This window comes from Schistocerca serialis, chromosome 7, assembly GCF_023864345.2.
Source record: "Schistocerca serialis cubense isolate TAMUIC-IGC-003099 chromosome 7, iqSchSeri2.2, whole genome shotgun sequence".
Taxonomy (NCBI): Eukaryota; Metazoa; Arthropoda; class Insecta; order Orthoptera; family Acrididae; genus Schistocerca; species Schistocerca serialis.
The window spans coordinates 515939389-515966000 of record NC_064644.1 but is presented as its reverse complement, the minus strand read 5'-3'; the positions used below and the strand labels follow the sequence as shown (position 1 = coordinate 515966000).

The 26612-nt window shown below is 42.4% G+C and overlaps 1 protein-coding gene across 2 annotated transcripts in view; it reads right to left on the bottom strand.

Moving 5' to 3' along the window:
* LOC126412443 (myogenesis-regulating glycosidase-like) overlaps nucleotides 1-26612 on the bottom strand; it is a 144654-nt gene that overhangs the window by 74943 nt on the left and 43099 nt on the right. For both annotated transcript variants that reach the window (XM_050082047.1, XM_050082048.1), the window contains exons 3-4: nucleotides 21316-22724; nucleotides 1055-1211 (exon numbers count right to left, since the gene is read on the bottom strand). In XM_050082047.1, the coding sequence (XP_049938004.1) occupies nucleotides 1055-1211; nucleotides 21316-22724 (1566 nt within the window). The remainder of the gene's footprint in view (nucleotides 1-1054; nucleotides 1212-21315; nucleotides 22725-26612) is intronic.

Genomic DNA, 26612 nt, shown 5'->3' with positions numbered 1-26612 from the left:
ATGTTTTGCATGATGTGGCAGTTTTTGACGCATGCCAGCGTTTATGACGTCATATCTTCTGAACTTCATGTTGTAAAATGATATAATTTTTCTGATAAATTTAGTTGTATATGTGAGTAGTGTCTACAAAATGTGTCTCTCGTGCAGTTGGTAGTCAAGAAGTAATAAATTCAAAAGGCAAGCTTCATGTGGCAGTTTTACAGCATGATCAGCGAAAATGTGGTATGTGATACACGTTTCTCGTTTCATCATTTTGTGGGGATAGTCAGGGAGAAAAAGTGTTATAAAGGGTTGAAATTATGTGCAGAGGCTGTTGCAAGTCTCTAAGTGCTATCTTTCTCAAATATTGGAAGACTGGCATTCACACTACGTGGGATGAACTGTTTCTTCAGCCCCATTCGCACCCTTTTGACACGAAGGCAGTTCTTACCCACATAGCGATTCTTTCCAGACAGTGAGTGATATATGAAGTTTGGCTGAATTCGGTCCAGAGGTTTAAGAGGAGATGTGGAAGATGTGGAAGATACATACATACATTCCATGCCAAGTTGCTTACTGATAGATGAAGAAAAAATTATGTATATCAGTAATACTGTAAAACCTCAAGTAATAAAAAGTATGTTATTTCCTAATTCATGTGTCATGTTTTTATACAAAATTTTAATTCACTATGAATAGTCACACTTTTGATGTGATTAATAATTAAGACCATAACGATGTTATATTTGTTAAGGAAATATTAAATACTATATCAATTAACATTTCGATTTATTAATAAGTACGAAAACTAAATTAAGTAGAAGAGTTGCTGCTAGCGATTTACTAGTGTTTTACACTGCGCACTTACCTACTGTGATGATAAACTAAAAATGTTTAGTGTTTAACAGAGCTCGAAAATATTCTAATATTCGAAGCCGACTTTTTTATGATTGCATTGTACTGATTTAGGAAATTCAGCTTTAAATGCTGTAATTGTGAAGAAAATCGAAGAAGGGCAGTCGGTGAGATTGCCCTTGTAAGACAAGACCTGCGAGCGCGCTGGACATGCCGTTACCTGAGTCGATGGTCTGGGCGACGGTGTCGGCGGGGTCGACCCACCAGATCGGGGGATTCACCGGCGCCCCCTCGCTGACCGCGCGCCGCATGGCGGCCAAGATGGCGTCCGCGTACTGTGCGTGCAGCGCCGTGTAGCGCCGGCTGATCTCCACCGTCTGCAACGTAGCCGCACCAAAACGTGACGTCAGCACCCTCGCAAAAGAGACCGAGGGACGTATAAGACAAGAGGGCTAAAAATACATCCACAAGCTGCATAACCTCCAATATACATAGCTAACGAGTCCAGATTACTCGAGCAAAATAACATAAATGTTACTTAAAATCCGTCTTGATCGCAAATTTTTTATTCATATGACCGGTTTCGGTTCATTCAGAACCATCTTCATATCTGATATTTCAGTTACAAGAGTAACCCATCCAAATCCAGCATCTTTCACATGCTACGTCACATGCTACAGATCTGAAGATGGTTCTGAATGAACTGAAACCGGTCATATGAATAAAAAATTTGCAATCAAGACGGATTTTAAGTAACATTATAAAATCACTGATTGCTGTTATCCCATAAGACATTATGTCTGTTTTTGCAAAATAACATTATCGTAGCTCCAGCGCGTAAACCCATTTTCATCCTGTTCACTGGATGAGTCTATGCTTTTTTATGCCGAATGGACAGTAACCTTAGTTGACCGTCGCACCTCATTACTACGAGGATTGCCCTGAAGGAAATGCAACGCATTTTTTTTTCCTTAGCCGAAAACAATACTACGAATGCGAAACGCTACATATCTATTATCCGAAGTCTCCTGAACGAGTTTCCGTTACTTCCGACAGCGTTGCTACACGACAGTTTCAAAATGGCCTCTGTAGGTGATGTACGGCACAAGCAATGTACCGTCAATGAATTTCTCACTGCAGAGAAAGAAACGCTTATGCAAAGACAATGGAGCATCTGCTATCGACAGAAGTACAGTTAGTCACTGGGCACAGAGGATGAGGTCATCAGAAGAGGGTTCGACCGAACTCCACGATTTGCAGCGGTCAGGAAGACCATCCACGGCTGTCACACCTGACATGTTGCAGCGAGCTGATGTTATTCGCGAGGACAGACGCATTACGACTCGGCAGTTGGTGTTGCATCTGTCAATCAGCAAAGGAAGTTCACACAGTGAAGCACTAGCTCCGCCACCAGGACAAGGATTGGTACCGACAGGGCATAGACGCCCTTGTTTCACGCTGGAGGAAGGCCACAGAACAGGATGGAGATTACGTGGAAAAATGGGGTGTGTAGATAAAACACCATTCTTTCATGTGTGTAATTCTCATTATGTTAAAAAAGAATTGTTGAAGAAAAAAATGCAGTGCGTTACTTTCTGGGCAACCCTCGTACAATCATTGTCGTGAGCTCTGAGCTCCGTATTTGTTAGGAAGTCTTTCATAATCTCGCACAAGTTATTATATGCAGGCTGCGCGGGATTAGCCGAGCGGTCTGACGCGCTGCAATCACTGACTATGCGGCTGGTACCGGCAGAGGTTCGAGTCCTCCGTCGGGCATGGTTGTGTGTGTTTGTCCTTAGGATAATTTAGGTTAAGTAGTGTGTGAGTTTAGGGACTGATGACCTAAGTAGTTAAGTCCCATAAGATTTCACATGCATTTGAACATTTATTATATGCAGTGCCCCTAAATTTATCTCAGAAGAGGCAAACGAGGAGCAAAAATCTCATTCAATCTGTCTATGAGAGAGTTGTAATCACTAAGAACTACACTCATGCTCGTAAATTAAGGATAATTGCAGAATGTGGTGCCACACAACGTGGGACTACACAAAACTGGCTTTAACGGCGTAGGCACATAATGAACACAGATGACACAGATATGTAAGTCCACGGTACTGGTGATAAGTTGAATAAAACCGTCCCGAAACACATGTGCTACAAAACGCCACTTTTTCCTGCGCATGTACCCCAACATCAGTATTGGATATGATCACCATGTACAGGTACGCAGGCCGCACAAACGGTTTGGCATATTCTGGATGAGGTGGTCGAGCAGCTGCTGGGGTATAGTCTCTCATTCTTGCACCAGTGCTTGTCGGAGCTCCTGCAGTTTCCTAGGGGTGTGAAGATGTGAAGCGATTCGTCAACTGAGAGCATCCCCGACATGCTCGATGGGGTTTAGGTCTGGAGAATAGGCAGGCCACTCCATTCGCCTGATACCTTGTGTTTCAAGGTACCCCTCCACTATGGCAGCTCAGTGGGGCTGTGCGTTATCATCCATCAGGAGGAAGGTGGGACCCACTGCACCCCTGAAAAGGTGGACATACTGGTGCAAAATGACATCCTGATACACCTGATCTGTTACAGTTCCTCTGTCAAAGACATCCAGGGGTGTACATGGACCAATCATAATCCCATCCCACACCATCAAACCATGACCTCCATACAGGACATTAAGGGGTTGGTATCTAGTTTATGGTTCACTCCAAATGAAAACCCAGCTAGAATCACTGTTCAGACTATACATGGACTCATCTGTAAATGTAACCTGAGACCACTGTTCCAATGACCATGTACTATGTTCTTGACACCAGGCTTTATGGACTCTCCTGTGACCAGGGGTCAGTGGAGTGCACCTTGCAGGTCTCCAGGCGAATTAACTATGTCTGTTTGGTCGTCTGTAGAGTGTGTGTCTGGACACAATTGTTCCAGTGGCCATGGTAAGGTCCCAGGGAAGGCTACCTGCAGTACTCCATGGCTGTCTGCAGGCACTGATGGTGAGATATCGGTCTTCTTGTGGACGTCCCGTACCGTATGGCCTGGACACATTTCCTGTCTGCTGGAACTGTTGCCATAATCTTGAGATCCCACTCTGTGGCACACGGAGAGCCCATGCTACGACCGGCTGTGTGACCAGTCGCCCTAGTATTCTACCACTCATAACGTCATCAATATGTGTTCTTTGAAATATTTTCAACACACTGTCACCATTAGCACGTCTGAAAACGTCTGCACACTTACTCGCTGCACATTACTCTGACATACACCAACTCACCTCTGCGTATGTGGACTGCTGCAAGCATCACCGTGCGATGACTGCAGGTCAAATGCACCGCATGGTCATACTCTGAGGTGATTTAAACCCGCAAACCACCCACCAGAGCGTTGTTTCACCATTTATCAGCATTATCCTTAATTTATGAGCATGAGTGTATTTTGATCACTCGATAAAGAAATTACAGCATAGGTACAAGTACTCCACATGGGTTCACTGCTTCAGAAAAATGAGGACAGAGGGGAAGAAAACTTTATTTTTACATAATACTGCCGACACAGATTCTCAGGGGACTAACCTACTCGGACAGCTGCAAATGTTAGCACGCCACTTCCGAATTCATGGAAGTGCGCCCGCCCTGGATAGAATTGGCCCACCACACTAACGATGCCAGTGTTCTGGCTAGCCTGCATGTGGTCTCTAGCCGGAGAATAAATGAATAACGGGCTGATACCAACGTCCCCGCCTCAGTTACATGATTCACACTTTCACATGGGATAAGACGAGATGCAGACAGTTGGAGTGCATATAATCCACTTAGGGGGGGGGGGGTGTAGGAAGAAGGGTGGCGATAGGAATAGCGGCTAGTCACTATGTTGTAGTCGTGTAAATGCAATGGAACCGTTCTTAGCTTAAAATTATAAACCCAAATGTTGAGCTCAGAGCAAATTAAAAATTTTTTAGTTTATTTGTGAATGACACATTTCTCCATTTCTACAGTTGCCGATTTTCTTCTTGTGAATTTAATTATTAATCGTCTTGTCTAAGTAATTTTTGTTGACCACAATAAAGGATGACAGCCAAAAACAGTTGCAGGATAGAATTTTTTTTATTAAAATTCTTGACCAAGGTTTCGGTACATATAAATATACCTTCATCAGAAGTAAAACTTCTAAAATTACATCACGCACTGGAGAATAATAAAACAATTATGCCAAAAGGCGTCGTCAATAATTAAAATATCATCTCCATTTGTACAACATGTGTAATGGGCACAGGATCAAAGCGAACAGTTTAACACCGTTACTTCGCCTATGAACTATTTTGGCTGTCATCCTTTATTGTGAAGAATTTTAACAGTTGCTGCTGCAGCCATGTTTAAAATCTTGAAATTTTTGTTGACTTCATCAGTTAACGTTTCAACTACTTCTTCTAAACACCATCAATGAAGCCTATGATTAAGTAATATTCAAAACGAATTTCTTGCATACACAAAAATTATTGTGCATGTATATTTAAAGATGTATGTTACATGTTAATATAGTATCCATAAGCTCTTTACTGCTTATAAACAATAAATGATTAAATATTTGCATGCACAAAAGAAATAAGAAAGCAAAGTATTTTCTACATCTCTTTGATAACACATGAGGCATATATAACAGTCATAATATACATAATATACATGGATAATTTAAGCAAATAGTTCCCTAGCGTAATCGTTAATATTGGCATGAAGGAAGATATATTCATGGTACCTGTTCTTTCAGACGTGTCTGACTGGCAAGGGGTGCTACACCAGTAGTGTGTCGATAAGTTGAGAATTTTGGTATGACAGGATGCGTGATAGGGCAGTCCGAGCACATGCGATGACCACTGTGTCTGGATGGCGCAGGGGTTAGCGCATGTGCCTAGTATGTAGGAAACCTGGCTTTGAATCTCAATGTGGGACAAATTTTCAACTTTCCCGCTTGATTTAAAGTGATGCTCACTCGCAGCCAATGTCTGTCATTCCTTTGTGTCTCAATAAAGGAATATATTTTCTCGGTTACAAATTCTGACACATGCATTATATTTTCATTTTTTCAGATGTTATTAATATTGTATTCAATTCTTATCTAAATAAACTGCAGTATTCCGTTTCATTTTCAACATAATAATCGCAAGAGCTCATGACAATTCGAGAATAATGTCCTTTCATACCACATTCATTGCAAACATTTTTATAATGTTTCCAGCGTTACTACCTATTTTATTATGAAGAGAACTATTATAGTTAAAGAGGATTCAAGGTATACAAGGATGCACCTAAGCAATAAAATGAACTGGAAAATCCACATATTAAAAATAGCTAAGAGAATCAAAAGCAGGCTCATCATCATTAAGAGGTTAGCTAGGAAGAAATGAAGCTGTTCACTCCCAATCTTAAATTACATCTATCAGATACATTACAATTTTCGAATGTTACATAAAACTATGCTTATGATTACAGGAGTACGAAAAACAACGTCAAGTTTTTTCTTGTAGATCGGTACAAATAACGTCTCCATATTTTGATAGTCTCTTTTACAATATGAAAACTTAATCAAAATGTTACTAGTAGGATTGTACAAGGCATGTGAATCACAAAAGAGCTACAAATTTTACTGTATATGTGGTGGTATGAGTGTGTGTGTGTGTGTGTGTGTGTGTGTGTGTGTGTGTGTGTGTGTGTGTGTGTGTGTGTGTACTCATTGCCACTGGTTAGGAGCATTGCTCATTTTCAAGCTGTACCTAAATATATTCAAGCTATTATCAGTGCCAGTACATTTATATATAAATGCGTAATATTTGGTTGCATTACAATATTTTACTTACGCAATAAAATCATATTAGACCAGTTGCAAATAATGTAAATATCCCAGCACACTTACATAATAAAAAATTAATTAAACTGTTTAACCCAAATTCAACATATACCAAGAAATACACTCTTAAAAATGATATGGATTCAAATTACTTAGATAAAAGACTCACAAATAGCAGTAAATAGAAAATTCATCTCATTAGACGTCACTAATCCACACACAAATGTGCCACTTATTGAAACCAAAATTAGCCAACCATAAATATATGGATTAATCATTCCCCTTGAAAGAGTGCTTCCACACAATTATTCCGCTTTTCAAGGAGTGAGGTATAAGCAAAATGATGGGCAGGTCATAGGAAGTTGCCTTCCAAGAACCCTGGAAAATATTTTCTTAGAAAATAAATTTAGAGTAGATCCAATGAGTTGATAAAGTCACTTATAATCGATGTTATTTAGATGATACCCTCCTTCTCTGTAATGGAAATAGTGACGAAATTAATGAATTACATCAACGAATGAATACAATGCATAACTGCATCAAATTTACCATCGAATATGAAATAGACAAGAGCGTATGAACTTCTTAGATGTAAAAATAGCTAATGATAATGGAATCATAAATTTTACATATTTCGTAAGCCAACCACAAGTGACTATATAATACTTAACTCATGATGTCACAATCACATAAAACATAGTATTTTCACGCTATTATAGACCGTCTGATGAGAGCTCACCTCGCTAAACAAAATATGAAGACCGAAATTAGATCAATTAAAACTTTAGCAGCAAAAAATGGCGCAGTTCAAATGTTGTCGATACAATATATCGAAAAAAAATTAGGAAGACCTGTGCAAACGGAATTGAGGAAATAACATTAACGAAAGGAGAAAGAAAATTCGTTACATTATCATATATGGGTAATACTTCTCAAAAAATAAGTAGTACATTTCGTACTAATAATGTTAAACTTAGCTTCTGCACAGAGAATAAGCTAGGAATGAAGATAATGCAAGAACAGACAATCCCCACAGAATCAGGAATATTAATTAAGTGCAGTGACTGTGACACTTTCTACATTGGACGAAAATTTACAATAAGATACAAATAACTTATAAACAAAAGTGAAAGCAGCCTATCCACATTTAGTATGCATCTTCAAGTAAATCAACACTCTATACTAAATAGAAGCATTAACCTTTCATTTCTTCATGCAGCTGAAAAAGAAAGCTGGATGAGCATCGTGCAGGAAATGCAAGTCTACTCATATTTAATAAAATGAGAGAGCCAACAAATGTCCTAAATGAACAAACAGAACTCAGAGATAAAAATTGTTTTGAGAACTTCGACAAAACTCTTGTGAGAGAAAGATAATTCAGAACAAAAGATATCGCAAATTTTAATCAAAGATAAAAATTTAAAACATCCTGTCTGTGATGAGTCAATTGGTAATGTTATAACAATGCACAAATATAACAAAACAAACGTACATCATATTTGAAAAATAGCGTTTGTGATCTTATTGCTTAGAACTAAGTAAAATATTATAATACAACCAAATATTACACACACACACACACACACACATATATATATATATATATATATATATATATATATATATATATATATATATATATATTGCGGCGCGGTACGTTTCTTTTTACCGCCCTGCCAAAGTCCAGCAATTTTCATTTGTCTAGGTAAAAGCTGTAGTAGAAAATACTAGACCACTACTGTCTATTGCAGGTCGCAACATACATAAAATTGCCCAGTAAACGGGATGTGGCTAGTACTGAAATAAAAGTTTTAACTTGGCAATGTAAATTTTCAGGTGTATTTTTACGATAAAGATCACAGTTAATACTTCCAAGCCCGTACTAATTGGTTACACAATGTAAAGTTCCCACGCACACCACAATCACACACGTAGCCAGTTTATGGCATTTACACCCGTTACCGAAGTTAATAGAGTTCACTAGATCGTTTAGTTATGAAAATCCTCGCTCAAATGTTGTGCACTCTGCTCTACACGTAATACCTATTCCAGTCTTAGACCGCGCAACACGCCACGCGGTTTAACTAACAGTCAAAAGCAATAATTTTGATATTCCGTCCGAAATTCCACACGACTTCCACTATACCGTTCACTTAAATACACTTTCTTCTACTTCGCGAACTCGTAATTAGCATTTTTCCGCGATTTTACAGTACTTTCGTCGGAGCTGCATTCAGTGAGATGATACTAGTTCGAACCCTCAGATCCGACCTCCTTAGATCACATCAAAGGCCTTGTTCCCAGCATAGATTGGCGCGAGCCTGCATTTTTCTGATTGGCTGATATCACAAACAGCAAATCAGGTTGCAGTATTATCCCGCGCTAACCCGCGATTTACTTCAATGACCAATCATAGTAAAACATTTCTTTCTATGATAATTGCTAAATAAATCAATTTAGAAAAGTATCAAATATAAAATTACTCCTTCCGAAATTACCGATTAATCTGTGTTCTACTCACGATTTATTAGTACCATAACCTGATTGCACATTTCATTATAGTAAATCCCCTGTATAGTTTAACTGGTACTTCGTGAATAAACAAAACAATTTTCATTTACATCTGTTCTTCTTCACTCATACAACACTCACACTGCTAATTACTACACATATAAAACAATTATAATTATGCAAATACATTAAATATTAGTCAAACATAAGTTTACAACATTGTTTTGACTACGACTGCTAGCACTGTCCGTCAACTGCTGACCTCTGCCGCCTACTAGTACAACTACGTGCAGCTCTGTAACTCAGGTCCATGTCAGCTGGTGACATCTGTCGATGACTCATGCCTATAACGATATCGTCCTAACAAGTTACAGGAGCGATGCAAAGGCGCTACGCCTTATATATTCCAACGTCGTCCGCCAAGAGACAGCGGAGTGGCATATCTACTACAACATAACCTGTGTCTACTCTTTAATAGGTAATTCTCGCAGCCAGAAGGCTCGGTGTAGTGCAGACGTGTGAAACAACCACGCAACCGTGCCACAGACACCCACTCGTGCCTCCTACAGCCAACTTAGCGAGTTTGAAACGGGTAAAATTTTAGCCTTCCAAGTGGCGGTATGGTCCGTTCTGAGAATTGCCACACACGTTGGGTGTGCTGCTTCAGTTTGGCAACGATGCTGTTATCAGTCTTCAACCAACGGGTCTTACATGAACAGGTCAAGCACGCATAGCATAACGTATTCCAGGACAGTATTCGTCATCTGTACGACCGACGAGATGCTAGAGTCAACACGTGCATTGCCGCCTGTGGAGGCTACACCAAGTACTAATATCGGTATTTCAGCTTGGTTCGATATCTGGTACCTCAAAACCGCTTGTGCTATCGATCTGTGAAAGTAATCATTCCATGTACTCCTTAAGCACTTTTGCAACAATAAATCTTGAGTGACATTATTTTCAGCCATAATGTCTATGTTTGTGAACATTGACTGTGTGGGATAATTATTTATTTCAAGTTTCTGCTACCCGTCGCTTTTTATTTTATGCTTAATCTAACATAATGCAACGCGTTTCGGGGGGCAGTGTACATCTAAAATCGAAATCAGTGATGTCTTCTGATGGTTTTCTTCTTTGTTGTTGACTATGTATATCACAGCCCATATCGGATGCAAATAGATTTGCATCAGTTATGTGCTACGAAAATAGTATGAAAGGCTTTTATATGACAGTTCATCACTTACAATTTCATCTTCTTGCTGCTTCACTTGCATCACTGGTGTAATGGTGGAGCTGTTGATTGACATTACACTATTGCATATTAGATTTTGTCACTGATTACCACTGCACAAATTGCTTCGATGTTATACACACAACACAAGATGGCGGACTGTAGCATGTGAGTCTGTATCGATTATCGAGGTTTTGTATCGATATTCTTGGTTCTAGTCAATTATTTACATTGACATTTATTGAATCTATTGAGTTAGAACTGGCTTAAGACTGTTGAAGAATTTTTAGTTTTTGAATACAGTTATTTTGGTAAGAATGTTATCTCCATGCTTTGTGTCATGTATGAAAATTTCCATTTCTAATGGAAATTTTCCTGTGACCAGGGGTCAGTGGAATGCACCTTGCAGGTCTCCGGGCGAATAAACCATGGCTGTTCAGTCGTCTGTAGACTGTGTGTCTGGACACAAATTTTCCTGTGGCTGCGTTAAGGTCGCGAGCGAGGCTACTTGCAGTACTCCGTGGCCATCTGCGGGCACTGATGGTGAGATATCGGTCTTCTTGTGGTGTTGTACACTGTGGACATCCTGTACTGTAGCGCCTGGACACATTTCCTGTCTGCTGGAATCATTGCCATAATCTTGAGATCACACCCTGTGGCAAACGGAGGGCCCGTGCTACGACCTGCTGTATTTGACCAACCTCCAGTCGCCCTAGTATTCTACCCCTCATAACGTCATCAATAATTTCACCATGTATCAGCATTGTGCTTAATTTATGAGCATGAGTGTGTATTTTGAATAGGAACCCACATCTGGGAACGTCAAACAGAGAAGCTACAGAGCGTAAATTTATGGGCTTTTTATAAAACGCATTTTAACCTTTAGCTGCTTATTTGTCTCATTAGTCATCTACCGGTTTCGGTTATTAAGCATCATCCAGGATGTCTGTCGACATCAATGTTTTAAGAAAATATGAAAGTGCAGTACAAAAATACCAAAACTCAGCGAATATATGGGTGCAAAATTCCATTTGTATACTTACACGGTGCAACAGATTAGTTAAAAGCGTCCCATATTCCTTTTAAGCTGAAGCATATCTAAATTATACAGTGAAACTGTACAAACACCTGACACAGTTTGTCATATAATACTGACAGTCATATCTAAGTCAAATGGACAGACACCCCAAGAAAAACAAGACGAACAATTACTGGAAGAATCCAACAGCAGCCTAGTTATATCAAAGATAATACATTTGTACTGCATAGGTAACATCACAACATATTTGTTAAGGAATAGAACATCTTTACCAACGCCTTTGACTGAAGGTAAACAAAATGATAGAAACATTAATACTGAAGTTACAGTAAAAACATTCGCAAGATAAAACTGGAAACACATGTCAGTGAAACCGGATATGTTTACAACAGCAAAGATGTACACCTGGTTCAGGGTACAAAACAACTTGAGTAATAAAAGCAATAATGTTAATCTAAAATGCAACGTCGAATTTCCAATAGTACTTCACTTGCAGCAACACCCTTTATGCTACAATACATGTCAGACAAAGCATAAGTTCAGAAAGATCTAGTCTCATTTTTTAACTAAATGATATTTTTCAAAAGAGGCTGTATCCAAGGTATTAAATTAAAACAATAGTGGTATACAATTATGAATTTCGTTTCAAAATGATCAGTTATATAGTTCCAGGTAACGTAATAACACACTACAATATGGAATTACTAGTGACAACTCTAAAATCACATATAACTCATATTGTAACCGAAACCGGTAGAAGAGTAATGAGACAAATAAACAGCTCATGGTTAAAATGCAGTTTATAAAATACTTTACGGTGGTTAGATCTCACCTTATGGAAACATTAAAAAGTTATAGACATCGGCGCCTGTAAATTTATGTATACAGGGTGTTAAAAAACTGTCCATTAGTTCAGGGGACGAATATTAACAACAAAATAAGAAAGAAATGTCTTACAACAATGGGTCCTACAAAGCATACAGCCTGATATATGACCACTTGTTCAGAGAAGGTGCTCAACATGACGTCCATTCAATGCACCTCTGCTCTACGGTGTACACACTCTTTGAAATCGCCCTAGTTTGTTCTGAATGTGCTGAGATGCGTGAAAGACACGATTATTTAGTGGGACGAGCAAGCCATGGTATGAAACCTCCCTGGACAATCCACCGGTTTTCAAATGTCCTCGTCGGGTGCCGATTCACAACGCAGAGAAAGTGCTGGTGCGCCATCATGCATGAATCAAATCTGTAGTCTGTACTGACATGGCACGTCCTCGAGCAAGATAGGCAGTATGTCCTTCAGAAAGCGGTAACGATGAGACCCAGTTAATCTCTGTGGTAGGACGTATAGCCCTGTTAATCTACGGCCAAGAACGCCTATCCCTACACTGACTGAGAATCGATCCTGATGTCTTGCTTCTTGAATGGGGAATGGGGATTTTCATCGGCCTACACAAGCTGATTATGGAAATTTACAACACATCCTCGTCTCAATCGTGCTCATCAGTAATCAAAATCTCGGAGGCAAATTGTGGATCTGTACCACATTGCCGCAAGAACAATTAGCAGAACTGCACTCTGGCAGGATGGTACGGATGCACCAATTGTTCATGAAGTACCACCCAGACCAGTTAATGACTACCACCTACTGCTGCTGATATTCGTCGCACACTGGTTCCAGCTCGTCCACTGCACCTAGAACACGCTCCTCCATTTCAGGCAAGCGAACTGAACGAGGTTTTCCACTGTCTACTTTGTTGGGTGCTATGGAACCTGTTTGCCCAAGACGCTGGAACAACTGGCTGAACAGCTTAACACATGATACCCTACGTGTTCGAAATCTTTCAGTTTACAGGTACAGATTAACTCTATCTGCTAAACCATAGCAGTAAGTCATGTCTGCCATTTCCCTTGTGGAATAAAAGGCTCCCATTGCTAGATTGTGTCAGAGTATCTGCAAGAGGGAAAACATGTTGTACTGCACCACAAACGTCACAATTACATGTACTTTAAACATTACCTGTAAGTAGACAAAAATCACGATACGCCATAGGAATTAGGAGAAATGTTTGCGAACGTAAACAGACGTAAAAAGACTACAGTAGAGTCACACATCGTTAACGGAACAACTCACTGCAGACCACTGAGTCAACTAATGTTTTCATCGGTACTGGACGGCAGTTTCCCAGCACGCTGTTGACCCTGATATGACACGGAGCACCAATGCAACGGTGCAGCCCATATCCGCAGCCACATGTTCGTGATGCCTTTCTATCTCGCAGTATTCCATGCCACGGGTTTTGGTTCAAATGGCTCTGAGCACTATGCGACTTAACTTCTGAGGTCATTAGTCGCCTAGAACTTAGAACTAATTAAACCTAACTAACCTAAGAACATCACACACATCCATGCCCGAGGCAGGATTCGAACCTGCGACCGTAGCCGTCGCTCGGTTCCAGACTGTAGCGCCTAGAACCGCACGGCCACTCCGGCCGGCTGCCACGGGTTTTAATTAACGTTAATTAGCGGGTAGTCATCTGCAGAAAGACAAGTAATGCATTTCCACGTATGACATCACAAGAGCACCTCTTATGAACACATGTTAATATGTCATATGTCAGAACGTATGCCTTGTAGGACCCATGATCATCAGACATGTTTGTCTTCTTTTGATGCATACTACCATCCCCTGTGAGCCGTGGTGGCACTAAATTAGTAGACTGTTCTGTCTGACGCCACTGGCTCAGGTGTAGTATCGACTGTCCCTCTTGCGGCCCCATTGCCAATATCTCTGACGAAGATGACTCTGAGCACTATGGGACTTAACATCTGTGGTCATCAGTCCCCTAGAACTTAGAACTACCTAAACCTAACTAACCTAAGGACATCACACACATCCATGCCCGAGGGAGGATTCGAACCTGCGACCGTAGCGGTAACGCGGTTCCAGACTGAAGCGCCTAGAACCGTACGGCCGCACCGGCCGGCTCTGAGGAAGAGTTGGTATCTCTGGGTTGTGCCCTTAGAAGGTCTTTGCTTGCCGATATATATAGGGGGTTCGCAGGCCTGAGAGGGAGGCTCGAAGTTTGGAGATTGGCGGTAGCGTCGTGATAAGAGATGGTTACGAGGTCCGAGCGGCCGAAGCCACGAGCGGCGCAAGGAGAGCCTGCTCAGAGAGAAGACAATAATAATAACGTCGTGTGACTATGGTCTCCCGTCGGGTAGACCATTTGCCTGGTGCAAGTCTTTCGCTTTGACACCACTTCGGCGACTTGCGCGTCGATGGGGATGAAGTGATGATGATCAGGACAACACAACACCCAGTCCCTGAGCGGAGAAAATCTCCGACCCAGCCGGGAATCGAATCCGGGCCCTTAGGATTGACATTCTGTCGCGCTGACCACACAGCTATCGGGAGCGGACAGAGCGAAGGACTTCACCGGGGTCAGCGTCGACTACAAGCAGCAGGCCGACATCCCACCGGTTGGATGGCAACATTGGTGTCGGACGACTGCTTGTGGGCAGGCTCCCCTCTTCTACGTGGCTTTCATCGGCACCACTCAGTAACCGCTGCGACGCACCTTGTATCCATGCTGACAAAGGGGAGTAACATTCTGTAATCCTCGTGGTGATTTGTTTCATTGTCTACCTGCCCTCCTTATTATTTTCTGGCTTGTACCCGACCCTCAGGATTTTACTCGGTCGGGTCTTTGGTCGTAAATATAGGGGTAGCATTGTACTAAGACACTAGTTGTCATTTGAAAATTTGTCCCGCTATTATATTGCCTTTCGTTTCTGGTTCGTATCCTATCCTTAATGTTATAATTAATTAGCTCTTGGTCGCAAATATAGCTGGAACAATTGTACTAAGGCACAGGTTGCTGTTAAACAAAAGAGGGACCTTGTGGTTAGATTTAGTTGTTAACAGGTTAAATTCTTTGATTGTAATTGCATTTCTCAGTCATTAGTTGTAATCTGAACAGCCCGTTGTACTAAGCAGTTCGTTTCCGTGTTTTAAAGACCGGGTCATTATTGGTGTATTTTAGCTGGATCTTTTGGTTCCGTCGAGTGAGTTCTCTTGTAATAAGTGTTCACAAGTGATGTTTTAAGTCGTTCCTTCAGAGCTGTCTCAATAACTGACAATCAGTTTAACTTTGAAAATATTAAAAGCCAACTGTCACCAGGGTTTTAGTCAAAATAAAATTTTCAGGAGGGACGGGTTGGGATCCAGTTGCCGATTGAAATTAAGAGATTGGTTGCTTTGAAGTAAGCGTTAACATTGTCATATTGTTTGCTAATCTGTTTAACCTTTAAGCACAGGTGCGTATCTTAACCCCGACCCTTTCGACATACAGCTTTCAAATTAAAAGTTAAGTCATCTGTTTTGAGTAATTGAATCACTCTTGTCATCAATGGTGCTTATATAGTTTTCATGTGTTGCAGAAGGGCTGTGTCCAGCGCGGTAGTAAACACCGCTGTTTCACCCGAAACGGGCGGGCTGCAGGTCTGGCCGTCTTGTAATCTTTGTCATATTGTTTGCAGTTTTCCAATACAACACTTCAGATTTCCTTTGCAAAGATTCAAAGCCTATTTAAGGTCAAAAGAATTTTGCAAGTTTGGTCATTTTGTTACAGAAAATTTTATGGTTAAATGCTTCGATTACTTGTAAAACACAGTTTATATATTATTAAATAAACAGGCTGTGTTAAAAGAAAGTTATATTGTTGGGTCCGACCTTCCACGTTTTCCCTCAATCCCAGTAAGTACCGAGTATCACCCTGAAATATTGGATAGCTTTTTTGTAATTCCCTGCATACAGGGCGCTTCCGTTACGAAGTTAAAAAAACTTTCTAGGATGATGGAGAAGGATAAATGTATCAATTTGAGGAAAGGGTCCTTGCACCGGAATCGAACGAGTCGGAAGTTATAAGCGAAAATCGTTCTCATACCTCTGACAGTGGAATACATGTACTGGTACTGCCGTTGCCAATATTGTACGGTAGATAACTTTCAGAGGTGGTCGTATGAGCCAAAATAAGAAAAAATGGCCTGTAAACATGGGATCTAAAATGCGTACCTGAAGAGCTATGAGCGCTTTTTCATTTTCGCTCCTGTGAAATGCAACCTCTATTGATCTAGTGCCCAACGCTCCTCAGGTATGCATTTTAGAGCCCTTGTTTACTGAACATTTTTTCTTGTTTCAGTTCATACTACCACCTGTGAAAGTTACCTACCCTACAATCTTAACTCGTAAGTGTTGAGCAGCGAAGAAGATAGTTACATATGTTATGATTCCAAAAAGGGAAGAAATACGGCACTTTCGACGTAATGAAAGAACTGAATGTGTATCCTACACTTTTACAGCATTTTTACAGAATGTCTCAAAAGTATTTCTCTATTGTATTAGACAAAGTGAAGGAGAGCATTCAGAGAAAAGCGATGAAATATAGTCATATGATTTTCTTTCTAACATAAGTCCAACTATTGCTAATTTTGTGAGAGATATTCAAAATATTACGACACTTTTCCAAAATCTGATTATCCGTAAATGTTTCACTGCTGTAGACCAGTAACTCCTCGTTACAGACCATAATTCCCTGCCATGTGGTAGAGATTTTGCCCTTATCGAGAGAAACAAATCATACTTTCACCCTGAAAACTAGATTCCAGTCATTGCCAGCTCCAGGGATAATGGGTCGTTCTTTGCAAAACAAGGGTTCTCAGAGAACTAGACTAAGGGCTGTAGCAGAGTTGTTTTAAAATAACAGAGTGTATCTGACTACACATTTCGTCTGACAGCCGTACTTTACCAAGGGTAGGGAAGCGTCATAACATCCATCAGGCGTGCACTTGTCAAAGCATTGCAAAGAATCCGAGAGGTACTGGGAAAAGAAATGTGCTGCTAGATAACGCTACAGTTTCCCCTTTATTATGTTATAAAATTCTGCCAATAGAAAGTGCGAAGAATAAAGCCTTATTTGACATGTGGCATTAAATCCCAGCTGAAAAACGGAATTTTTGTGGGCAAGTACCAAGCGAATAGTGAATTTGCACGTATGTCTGGGGAAACTCATTCACTGAGGACAGAGAGTATAATGCTGACTGTACATGTTTAGTGTAATTGCAACAGGAATAGTATTAAATTTTTCCGTCTCTTCTGTTGCTCCTTTTACAGATTTGTATTGCAGTAAACATTCCATGTTTTGACCTTCGTTGTTGTACCTTCTCAAGATAACGTTTGTATTTCTGCAAAAAGTAATACAGAAAAAACAGACTGTTTCAGCAGCACAGGTTCAACATTGCCGACTAGGAAAATAAAGAAATAGTGTTCTTCTTTGAAATATACGTAATATACACTCCTGGAAATGGAAAAAAGAACACATTGACACCGGTGTGTCAGACCCACCATACTTGCTCCGGACACTGCGAGAGGGCTGTACAAGCAATGATCACACGCACGGCACAGCGGACACACCAGGAACCGCTGTGTTGGCCGTCGAATGGCGCTAGCTGCGCAGCATTTGTGCACCGCCGCCGTCAGTGTCAGCCAGTTTGCCGTGGCATACGGAGCTCCATCGCAGTCTTTAACACTGGTAGCATGCCGCGACAGCGTGGACGTGAACCGTATGTGCAGTTGACGGACTTTGAGCGAGGGTGTATAGTGGGCATGCGGGAGGCCGGGTGGACGTACCGCCGAATTGCTCAACACGTGGGGCGTGAGGTCTCCACAGTACATCGATGTTGTCGCCAGTGGTCGGCGGAAGGTGCACGTGGCCGTCGACCTGGGACCGGACCGCAGCGACGCACGGATGCACGCCAAGACCGTAGGATCCTACGCAGTGCCGTAGGGGACCGCACCGCCACTTCCCAGCAAATTAGGGACACTGTTGCTCCTGGGGTATCGGCGAGGACCATTCGCAACCGTCTCCATGAAGCTGGGCTACGGTCCCGCACACCGTTAGGCCGTCTTCCGCTCACGCCCCAACATCGTGCAGCCCGCCTCCAGTGGTGTCGCGACAGGCGTGAATGGAGGGACGAATGGAGACGTGTCGTCTTCAGCGATGAGAGTCGCTTCTGCCTTGGTGCCAATGATGGTCGTATGCGTGTTTGGCGCCGTGCAGGTGAGCGCCACAATCAGGACTGCATACGACCGAGGCACACAGGGCCAACACCCGGCATCATGGTGTGGGGAGCGATCTCCTACACTGGCCGTACACCACTGGTGATCGTCGAGGGGACACTGAATAGTGCACGGTACATCCAAACCGTCATCGAACCCATCGTTCTACCATTCCTAGACCGGCAAGGGAACTTGCTGTTCCAACAGGACAATGCAGGTCCGCATGTATCCCGTGCCACCCAACGTGCTCTAGAAGGTGTAAGTCAACTACCCTGGCCAGCAAGATCTCCGGATCTGTCCCCCATTGAGCATGTTTGGGACTGGATGAAGCGTCGTCTTACGCGGTCTGCACGTCCAGCACGAACGCTGGTCCAACTGAGGCGCCAGGTGGAAATGGCATGGCAAGCCGTTCCACAGGACTACATCCAGCATCTCTACGATCGTCTCCATGGGAGAATAGCAGCCTGCATTGCTGCGAAAGGTGGATATACACTGTACTAGTGCCGACATTGTGCATGCTCTGTTGCCTGTGTCTATGTGCCTGTGGTTCTGTCAGTGTGATCATGTGATGTATCTGACCCCAGGAATGTGTCAATAAAGTTTCCCCTTCCTGGGACAATGAATTCACGGTGTTCTTATTTCAATTTCCAGGAGTGTATATTATACTGTATATGTAACAACTGTTACAAAAACATGCAAGACGTCGTTTTGCCCCATATAGAGTGCTTTCATCAAGAAAGCCCAAATAGGTAAACACAAAAATTGGTAAGCATAAAATATTCAGAACAGAAAATACTCCAGTTATCTTCATATCAATAACAAAGTCAAATATCTCGTTCACTGCTCGCACGCCATTTGTTCGACAATATGTGAACGAAAATACTCAACTTTTCATGAATGAAACTGTTAGTGGAGAGAAGAGAAACTTACTTGTATAGCTAACTCTGCCACTGGATCTGCGATTGCCTACCTCTAGTTATAAAATTAAACTAACTCTTAATGCAATACTAACTCAAAATGTGATGACTACATATGAAAGGGAAACACGAATCCCAAAGCCTCATAGGACGCTGCCAAAAAGTCGAGTGTTGTGTGTCGCAGCTCGTGGCGGCCAAATATCAAAATATATCATTTATTTACTCAGGACTGGAGACATGTACCTCCTTCCGTCGTTAAAAGCAATTTTCAAATGTTAGCTACACTGCACACGCTGCAAACTATGTCCTAAGCCTCAACAAACGTCAACTGGTCCGCAACTACACTCTTCACCGCAGGTTTTTCAAAATAGGCCCGGTGGTTTAGTTATTTTGGAAGCATCACAATAATAACGGACAATAACGAAAATAAAATCAGTTCACTCTCAAACTATGTTAGACTACAAGATGCCGAATTTTTTTCCTAAAAGTTTCCTCAAAATCGACGGAGAAAGACTACACAGTATAGTGCACAAAACTGCACTTAGTAATTCAAGCAATATAGTCCATGGACATAATCGTGACTGGAAAGAAATCATGTATGGGGTTCCCCAAGGTTCAGTCTTAGGACAACAATTGTTTCTTGTACATGTAAACGATCTTCTGTCTAGTATAAAACAAGCAGAAATAGTTCTTTTTGCAGATGACCCTAGTATTGTAATCAGTCCAAGCTAACATACAGAAACAGAACAAATGGTAAACAAAGTTCTTAAAAGAATCGTTGACTGGTTTACTGCGAATGGTCTCACCCTCAGTTTTAAAAAGACACAACATATTCAGTTCTGCACATCTAGAGGTACAAGACCAATGATAAGTACAACACATGGTAAGGAAATAATAAACGCGGTAGAAACTTTAAAATTCTTAGAGGTCCATACTGATGAGAATTTAAATCGGAAAAAAGACACTTTTGACCTCCCAAGACAACTTACTTCCGCCACATTTGCGCTTAGAATTATTGCAAATCTTGTTGAGAGACAAATCAGTAAGTTTATGTATTTTGAATATTTTCATTCAATAATGTCATATGGAATAATGTTCTGGGGTAATTCGTCTTTAAGAAAGAAGGTATTCATTGTGCAAAAACGTGCTGTAAGAATAATACGTGTTGCTCACCCACGATCATCTTGTAGACATCTGTTTAAAGAGTTTGGCATTCTGACTACTGCTTCAGAGTAAATTTATTCCCTCGTGCAGTTTGTTCTCAACAATCCACTCCAATTCAAAAGAAACAATGGGGTACATAATTACAATACCAGAAGGAGAAAAGACATTCATTACTCCACGTTGAAGTTGTCTTTAGCACAAAGAAGAGTGCACAATGCTGCAACAAAAATTTTTGATCCCTTACCCAGTGATAAAGAATGTCTGACAGACAGCAAAGTAAAATTTGATGAGAAAGTTTCTCCTTGGCAACTCCTTCTATACCGTAGGAGAATTTCTGTTACTGAAATGTGTGAAAGGTGGTGGGCAGTAATTACTAAGTTACATACTGCATGTCTTTTCTCTTTTAAAAAAAGTATCAATTTGCAATGTGAATATAAAATGACTCGTTGCACGTCATTACGATCTATCGTGCAAAATTATCTATGGAGCATCTAACTAACTAGGAAACCTGGAAACTAATGGTTGTGTACCAATGTTAAGAATATTAAATACATAATTTAAATTATATCAATGCATTCATCTCGGCCACATTCAACATTGATTCAACGTATGTACGGTTTGAAAACAGCGTTGCATTATGCAGGAAAGACACATACCTCATTGTCGAAATCCCATGGGACGAAGGAGAACTGTATGGCGGGCATGAAGACGTTGGCCTGCAGCCATCGTATGAAGAGCTCCTTGGTGAGGACGTCATCGTTATAGCCGTTGCCACCTACCATGTCGGGCAGTACGAAAGGGTAGCCGACCATGTTCATCTGCAGCAGTGTCGTTACCAGCGTGGGCAGGCCGTTCTGGAAGCTCCACTTTGAGTCTTTGTCCAGCATCCGCACAAACACCGGCACGTGCTGCGTGCGATACCCGACGCGGACCTCCACCATGTCTCTGAACTCCTCGTACGCCCACTCGGCGTACATGCTGGTGAACTGGTTGGGGTTGACGTCCTCTTTCACGGACAGGACCGGCAGCTGTGGCAGCCAGCTGGTTTCGCCGGCGTCGAACTTGAAGGAGTCGATGCCGGCAGCGGCCTGCAGCGCATGGAGACGGTCGAACCACGCTCTGAAGGCCTCGCTCTTGGTGAAGTCCACATGGCCGCCGTCGCCGTTCCACCAGTGCGTGGAAGGGTCGCCGTCCGTATTGAGCACCAGGTGACCTGCCGCCAGCGCCTCGGAGAAGTAGGGTTCGCAGTCGAAATTTACGAACGGATGCACCCACATTGTCACTCGGAAACCCTTCTGTTTCAGCGAATCGGTGAGGTTCTTCATGTCGGGGAACTTGGTCGTGTTGATCGAGAGGCTTCCGTAACAGGTTTCCCAGAAGTCGTCAATCTCCAACTGGCTATTGTTGAAGCCGTTCCGGAGGATCTCTTCCGCAAACGTGCTCACGATGTTCTCGTCGATGTCGCGCTTGTATCGGGCCCACGTCGACCAGATGGGGTGGCGGACCATGCGTTCGTCGGGGACCGCCGAGGGTTTCCAGAGGAACTTCTGCACCGCCTGGAGGTGTGCTTGCTTGGCGTCTTCGCCTCTGCACACGTAATATCCTAAGTGCAGCGTCTGTCTTGTGGGTGGGTACGGGTCGGCGTTCTCCGCTACAAGACAAAAAGATCCGTTTCCCTGATTCAGAAACAGTGGCACGTTGATATCGACGTATATGTACATCCCGTTGGAGAGGAGCCAGTAAGACTCGACGACCGCCATGGAGTCCTTCTCCTTGGTAACATACGAATACTCGGTGAAGTTTAGCTTTTCGAACGGCCAGTGCTGCACCTTCTGCTCCGGACCGCCGTACCAGTGGAGATCGCCCTGGTCGAAGCAAGTCTCCCAGCGCCCTGTTGTCGAGTATGGGGGCCACGTGTAGTGGTCGCACGTGTCGTCGGTGAAGAGCAGCGTCAGCTTCTGCTCCTGCCCCCACTGTAGACACAGCGCCGAGTCCTGCGCGTCGCAAAGCTCGACTTCAGACCCAAGAGCTGCGTCGGTCCAGCTGTGCAGCGCCACAGATCCGTCTGAAACAGTTCGCACCAGCTCAAACTGAAAATGTGGTACTTGCATGCAGCTTCTTATTACTCCTAGAGATACGCAAATTTAACAAAATTCTTTATTATTTTCTTCGAAATTTTATTCATTCGTGGATCCACAGCTTCCAAAAGAATTTAAGAAATATTATAACATTGTCCATAGTAGGCTGTCCAACTACATCCTTTACTCGTTGGCGATTGGTCAATTTCGACATTAAGTCGTTTCGTAACCCCTACAGAAGAATACATCAACATACAAGAGTAATGCAGTAATAATAGGGTGACAATTACTGAACTATACGAAATAAAATCGTCGTAACTTCTGAACTGGCTTCAGTCTGGCTTCAGACTGGCGCTTCAGTCTGGAACCGCACAACCGCTACGGTCGCAGGTTCGAATCCTGTCTCAGGCATGGACGTGTGTGATGTCCTTAGGTTAGTTACGTTTAAGTAGTTCTAAGTTCTAGGGGACTCATGACCTCAGATGTTAAGTCCCATAGTGCTCAGAGTCATTTGAACCATTTTTTTAACTTCTGAACGGTTTGCGTTAGGACGTTCAAACTGCACGGTTGGCTGCAGAGCATGATGGGAATTACTATCCGCATGCGCATTGTTTGGTTTAGCAACAAAGCCCACTTTCATATGAATGGGTTCGTCAATGAGAAAAATTGACGTATTTGGGGAACTGAGAATCCACATTTCGCGATCGAGAAGTCTCTTCACCCCCATCCTGTGACTGGGTGGCGTGCAATGTCCAGTCATGGAATAATCGGTGAGATGTTCCTAGGTGGCATGATGACTATGTAACGGTACTTGAAAGTTTTGGAAGATGATTTCATTCCCATTATCCAAAGTGACACTGATATCGACAAGATTTGATTCCTGGAAAACGGAGGTCAACCCCATCGAAGCAGGAGAGCGTTTGATGTCTTGGTTGAGCACTTTAGGTACTGCATTCTGGCTCTGGGGTCCCGGAGGCCACTGGCAAAGGCCTCAATTGGCCGCCATATTCTCCTGACCTGAACAAATGCGACTCTTTTTGGTGAGGCTATATTAAATAAAAGGTGTACAGCAATAATCCCAGAACCATTTCTGAGCCGAAAACAGCCACTGAGGAGGTCATCGACAGAATTGATTTTTCGACACTTCGGCGGGTCATGAAGAATTTCGCTATTAGTCTGCTCCGCATCATCACCAATGATGGCAGGCATATCGAACGCGCCATAACCCAAATCCGAATATCTGTTGTGATGGTTACATGTCGAATAAAGTCTGTGCCGGCCGTAATTTGTAGCTAATTTATGTTTTCTTTCATATAGTTCAATACTTGTCACCTTGTTTACACACTGCGGAAAACTTTAAACATAACCACAACCGCGTTTAAATTCAATAGAAGCACTCTTACTTATACATCAGCTTTATACAATATGTCGTACGTGATACGTGAAGCCATACGTGTAATAATTCATCTACAGTACAATCTAGGAACGAAAACATCGTGCTACAACCGTAAAATCACGTCATATCATGCGTGAACCACAACAGTTGCACCTACAGGCTGAAGCTGAAATCCGATTTCTAGTGTCTAGCAAAGATACAACCAAAGATAATACAGTTGACTATTGATAACATTCAACTTTGTATATTACATGCTTTGCTGACACCCCAATAAGTGCAAGTTAATCTTACATGCTAAAACAGAGTATATTAACTGTATCTCACAGCAAAAGAATTTCGTAACACTGAAGTGAAAATAGGCTTACAAACTCACATTGAGTTGCATAGAATACACCAACATTATACACAAACAGTTCAATTATAAAACAATTAGGCAGTTACAAAAATAAATGTGATGTTTTTAATGAATTTCACGTAGTGCAAACGGGTAGTAATTTTGGTATGAAGTTCAGGGAGCACTTGAATGCTAGTACAAATGCGAGCAATAAATGTTCTTTCAACAGTCACTTACGTAACGGCAAACATACAGCTAAACAAATTATGCATTTGACGTGTCACAGATTATTAATAAGGGAATGCTTATGAATACTTACGAAGAAATTGAAACCTACACTGTGTTTAACAAACAACCAGAATGTGTGTTCAATAAAGAAACCGATTTAAAAAATAAATATTGCTTTGAAAACATCAAGCAGATAATACAGGATGAGCGTTAATAAGTCAAGCTGCAGGGACGGATTCCTGACTGGCAATGGAGGAAAAAAGTTTCTGTGCACATGTGTCCGGAAATGGACGGTGTGCATGCGAGTACAATAAATCGATCCGGAACACAGTACAGAACTTCATCACACCACGTCATAACAGATGTTCGAAGTGGCCTCCATGGAGCTGCAGGTGACAGGGATGGTAACAGTTGACATGCAGGGTACACATAATCATACTTTGGTTTCACCATGTTGGCGGGCCACTTCCCCGGAGCTCGTACTAGGGTTGATCTCAATAGGTGTAGAACCCGCTCCTCCAGATTGATGTACGCACAGTCTGCCTCCTCGATGCTCGTTCGTCAGTCTGAGAGAACCCATGATCACACAAAAGCCCAGAAAGAAATTACAATATTCTGTGGTGTCTGCGAGGGTACTTGTTTTGATATAGCCGTGCTGCCTCACGACCGCTTCTGTCTGCTTGGTCGTACACAAACACCATCTCGGCTTGTTCCCTACATCAATACCACTCAATTCTGCTGCTTTCACTACGTTACATCAATCACACAGCCTGCAGCTCTCAAGAAACACACGGCACGAGGTCACAGGGTGGTGGTGGTGGTGGTGGTTAGTGTTTAACGTCCCGTCGACAACGAGGTCATTAGAGACGGAGCGCAAGCTCGGGTTAGGGAAAGATTGGGAAGGAAATCGGCCGTGCCCTTCCAAAGGAACCATCCCGGCATTTGCCTGAAACGATTTAGGGAAATCACGGAAAACCTAAATCAGGATGGCTGGAGACGGGATTGAACCGTCGTCCTCCCGAATGCGAGTCCAGTGTGCTAACCACTGCGCCACCTCGCTCGAGGTCACAGGGAGTGTCATTTCACAGAGACATCTTCCGTGGCAGCGGTGTGTTTTTGGACGCATGTTCATGGGACCTTTTTTTCCCATTTTCCAGTCATGAATCCGTCCCTGTAATTTCTTATTAATGTTCACCCTCTATGTTGAAAACTAAAACGTAGGTAATGGGTTTCTTCTCAATGTTTTTGACCCCTACCCCATTTGTTCTCCTCACCCTTATTTCTCATGTTTCCTCTTCAGATACAAATGCGAGTAAATACACTTCTGGTCATTAAAATTGCTACACCCCGAAGATGATGTGCTACAGACGTGAAATTTAACCGACAGGAAGAAGACGCTGTGATACGCAAATGAGTTGCTTTTCAGAGCATTCACACAAGGTTGGCACCGGTGGCGACACCTACAACCTGCTGACATGAGGAAAATTTCCAACCGATTTCTGATACACAAACAGCAGTTGACCGGCGTTACCTGGTGAAATATTGTTGTGATGCCTTGTGTAAGGAGGATAAATGCGTACCATCACGTTTCCGACTTTCATAAAGGTCGGATTGTAGCCTATCGCAATTGCGGTTTATCGTATCGCGACATTGCTGCTCGCCTTGGTCGAGATCCAATGACTGTTTGGTCGAGATCCAATGACTGTTAGCAGAATATGGAATCGGTGGGTTCAGGAGGGTAATACGGAACGCCGTGCTGGATCCCAACGGCCTCGTATCACTAGCAGTCGAGATGACAGGCTTCTTATCGGCATTGCTGTAACGGATAGTGCAGCCACTTCTGGATCCCTGAGTCAACAGATGGGGACGTTTGCAAGACAACAACAATCTGCACGAACAGTTCGACGACGTTTGCAG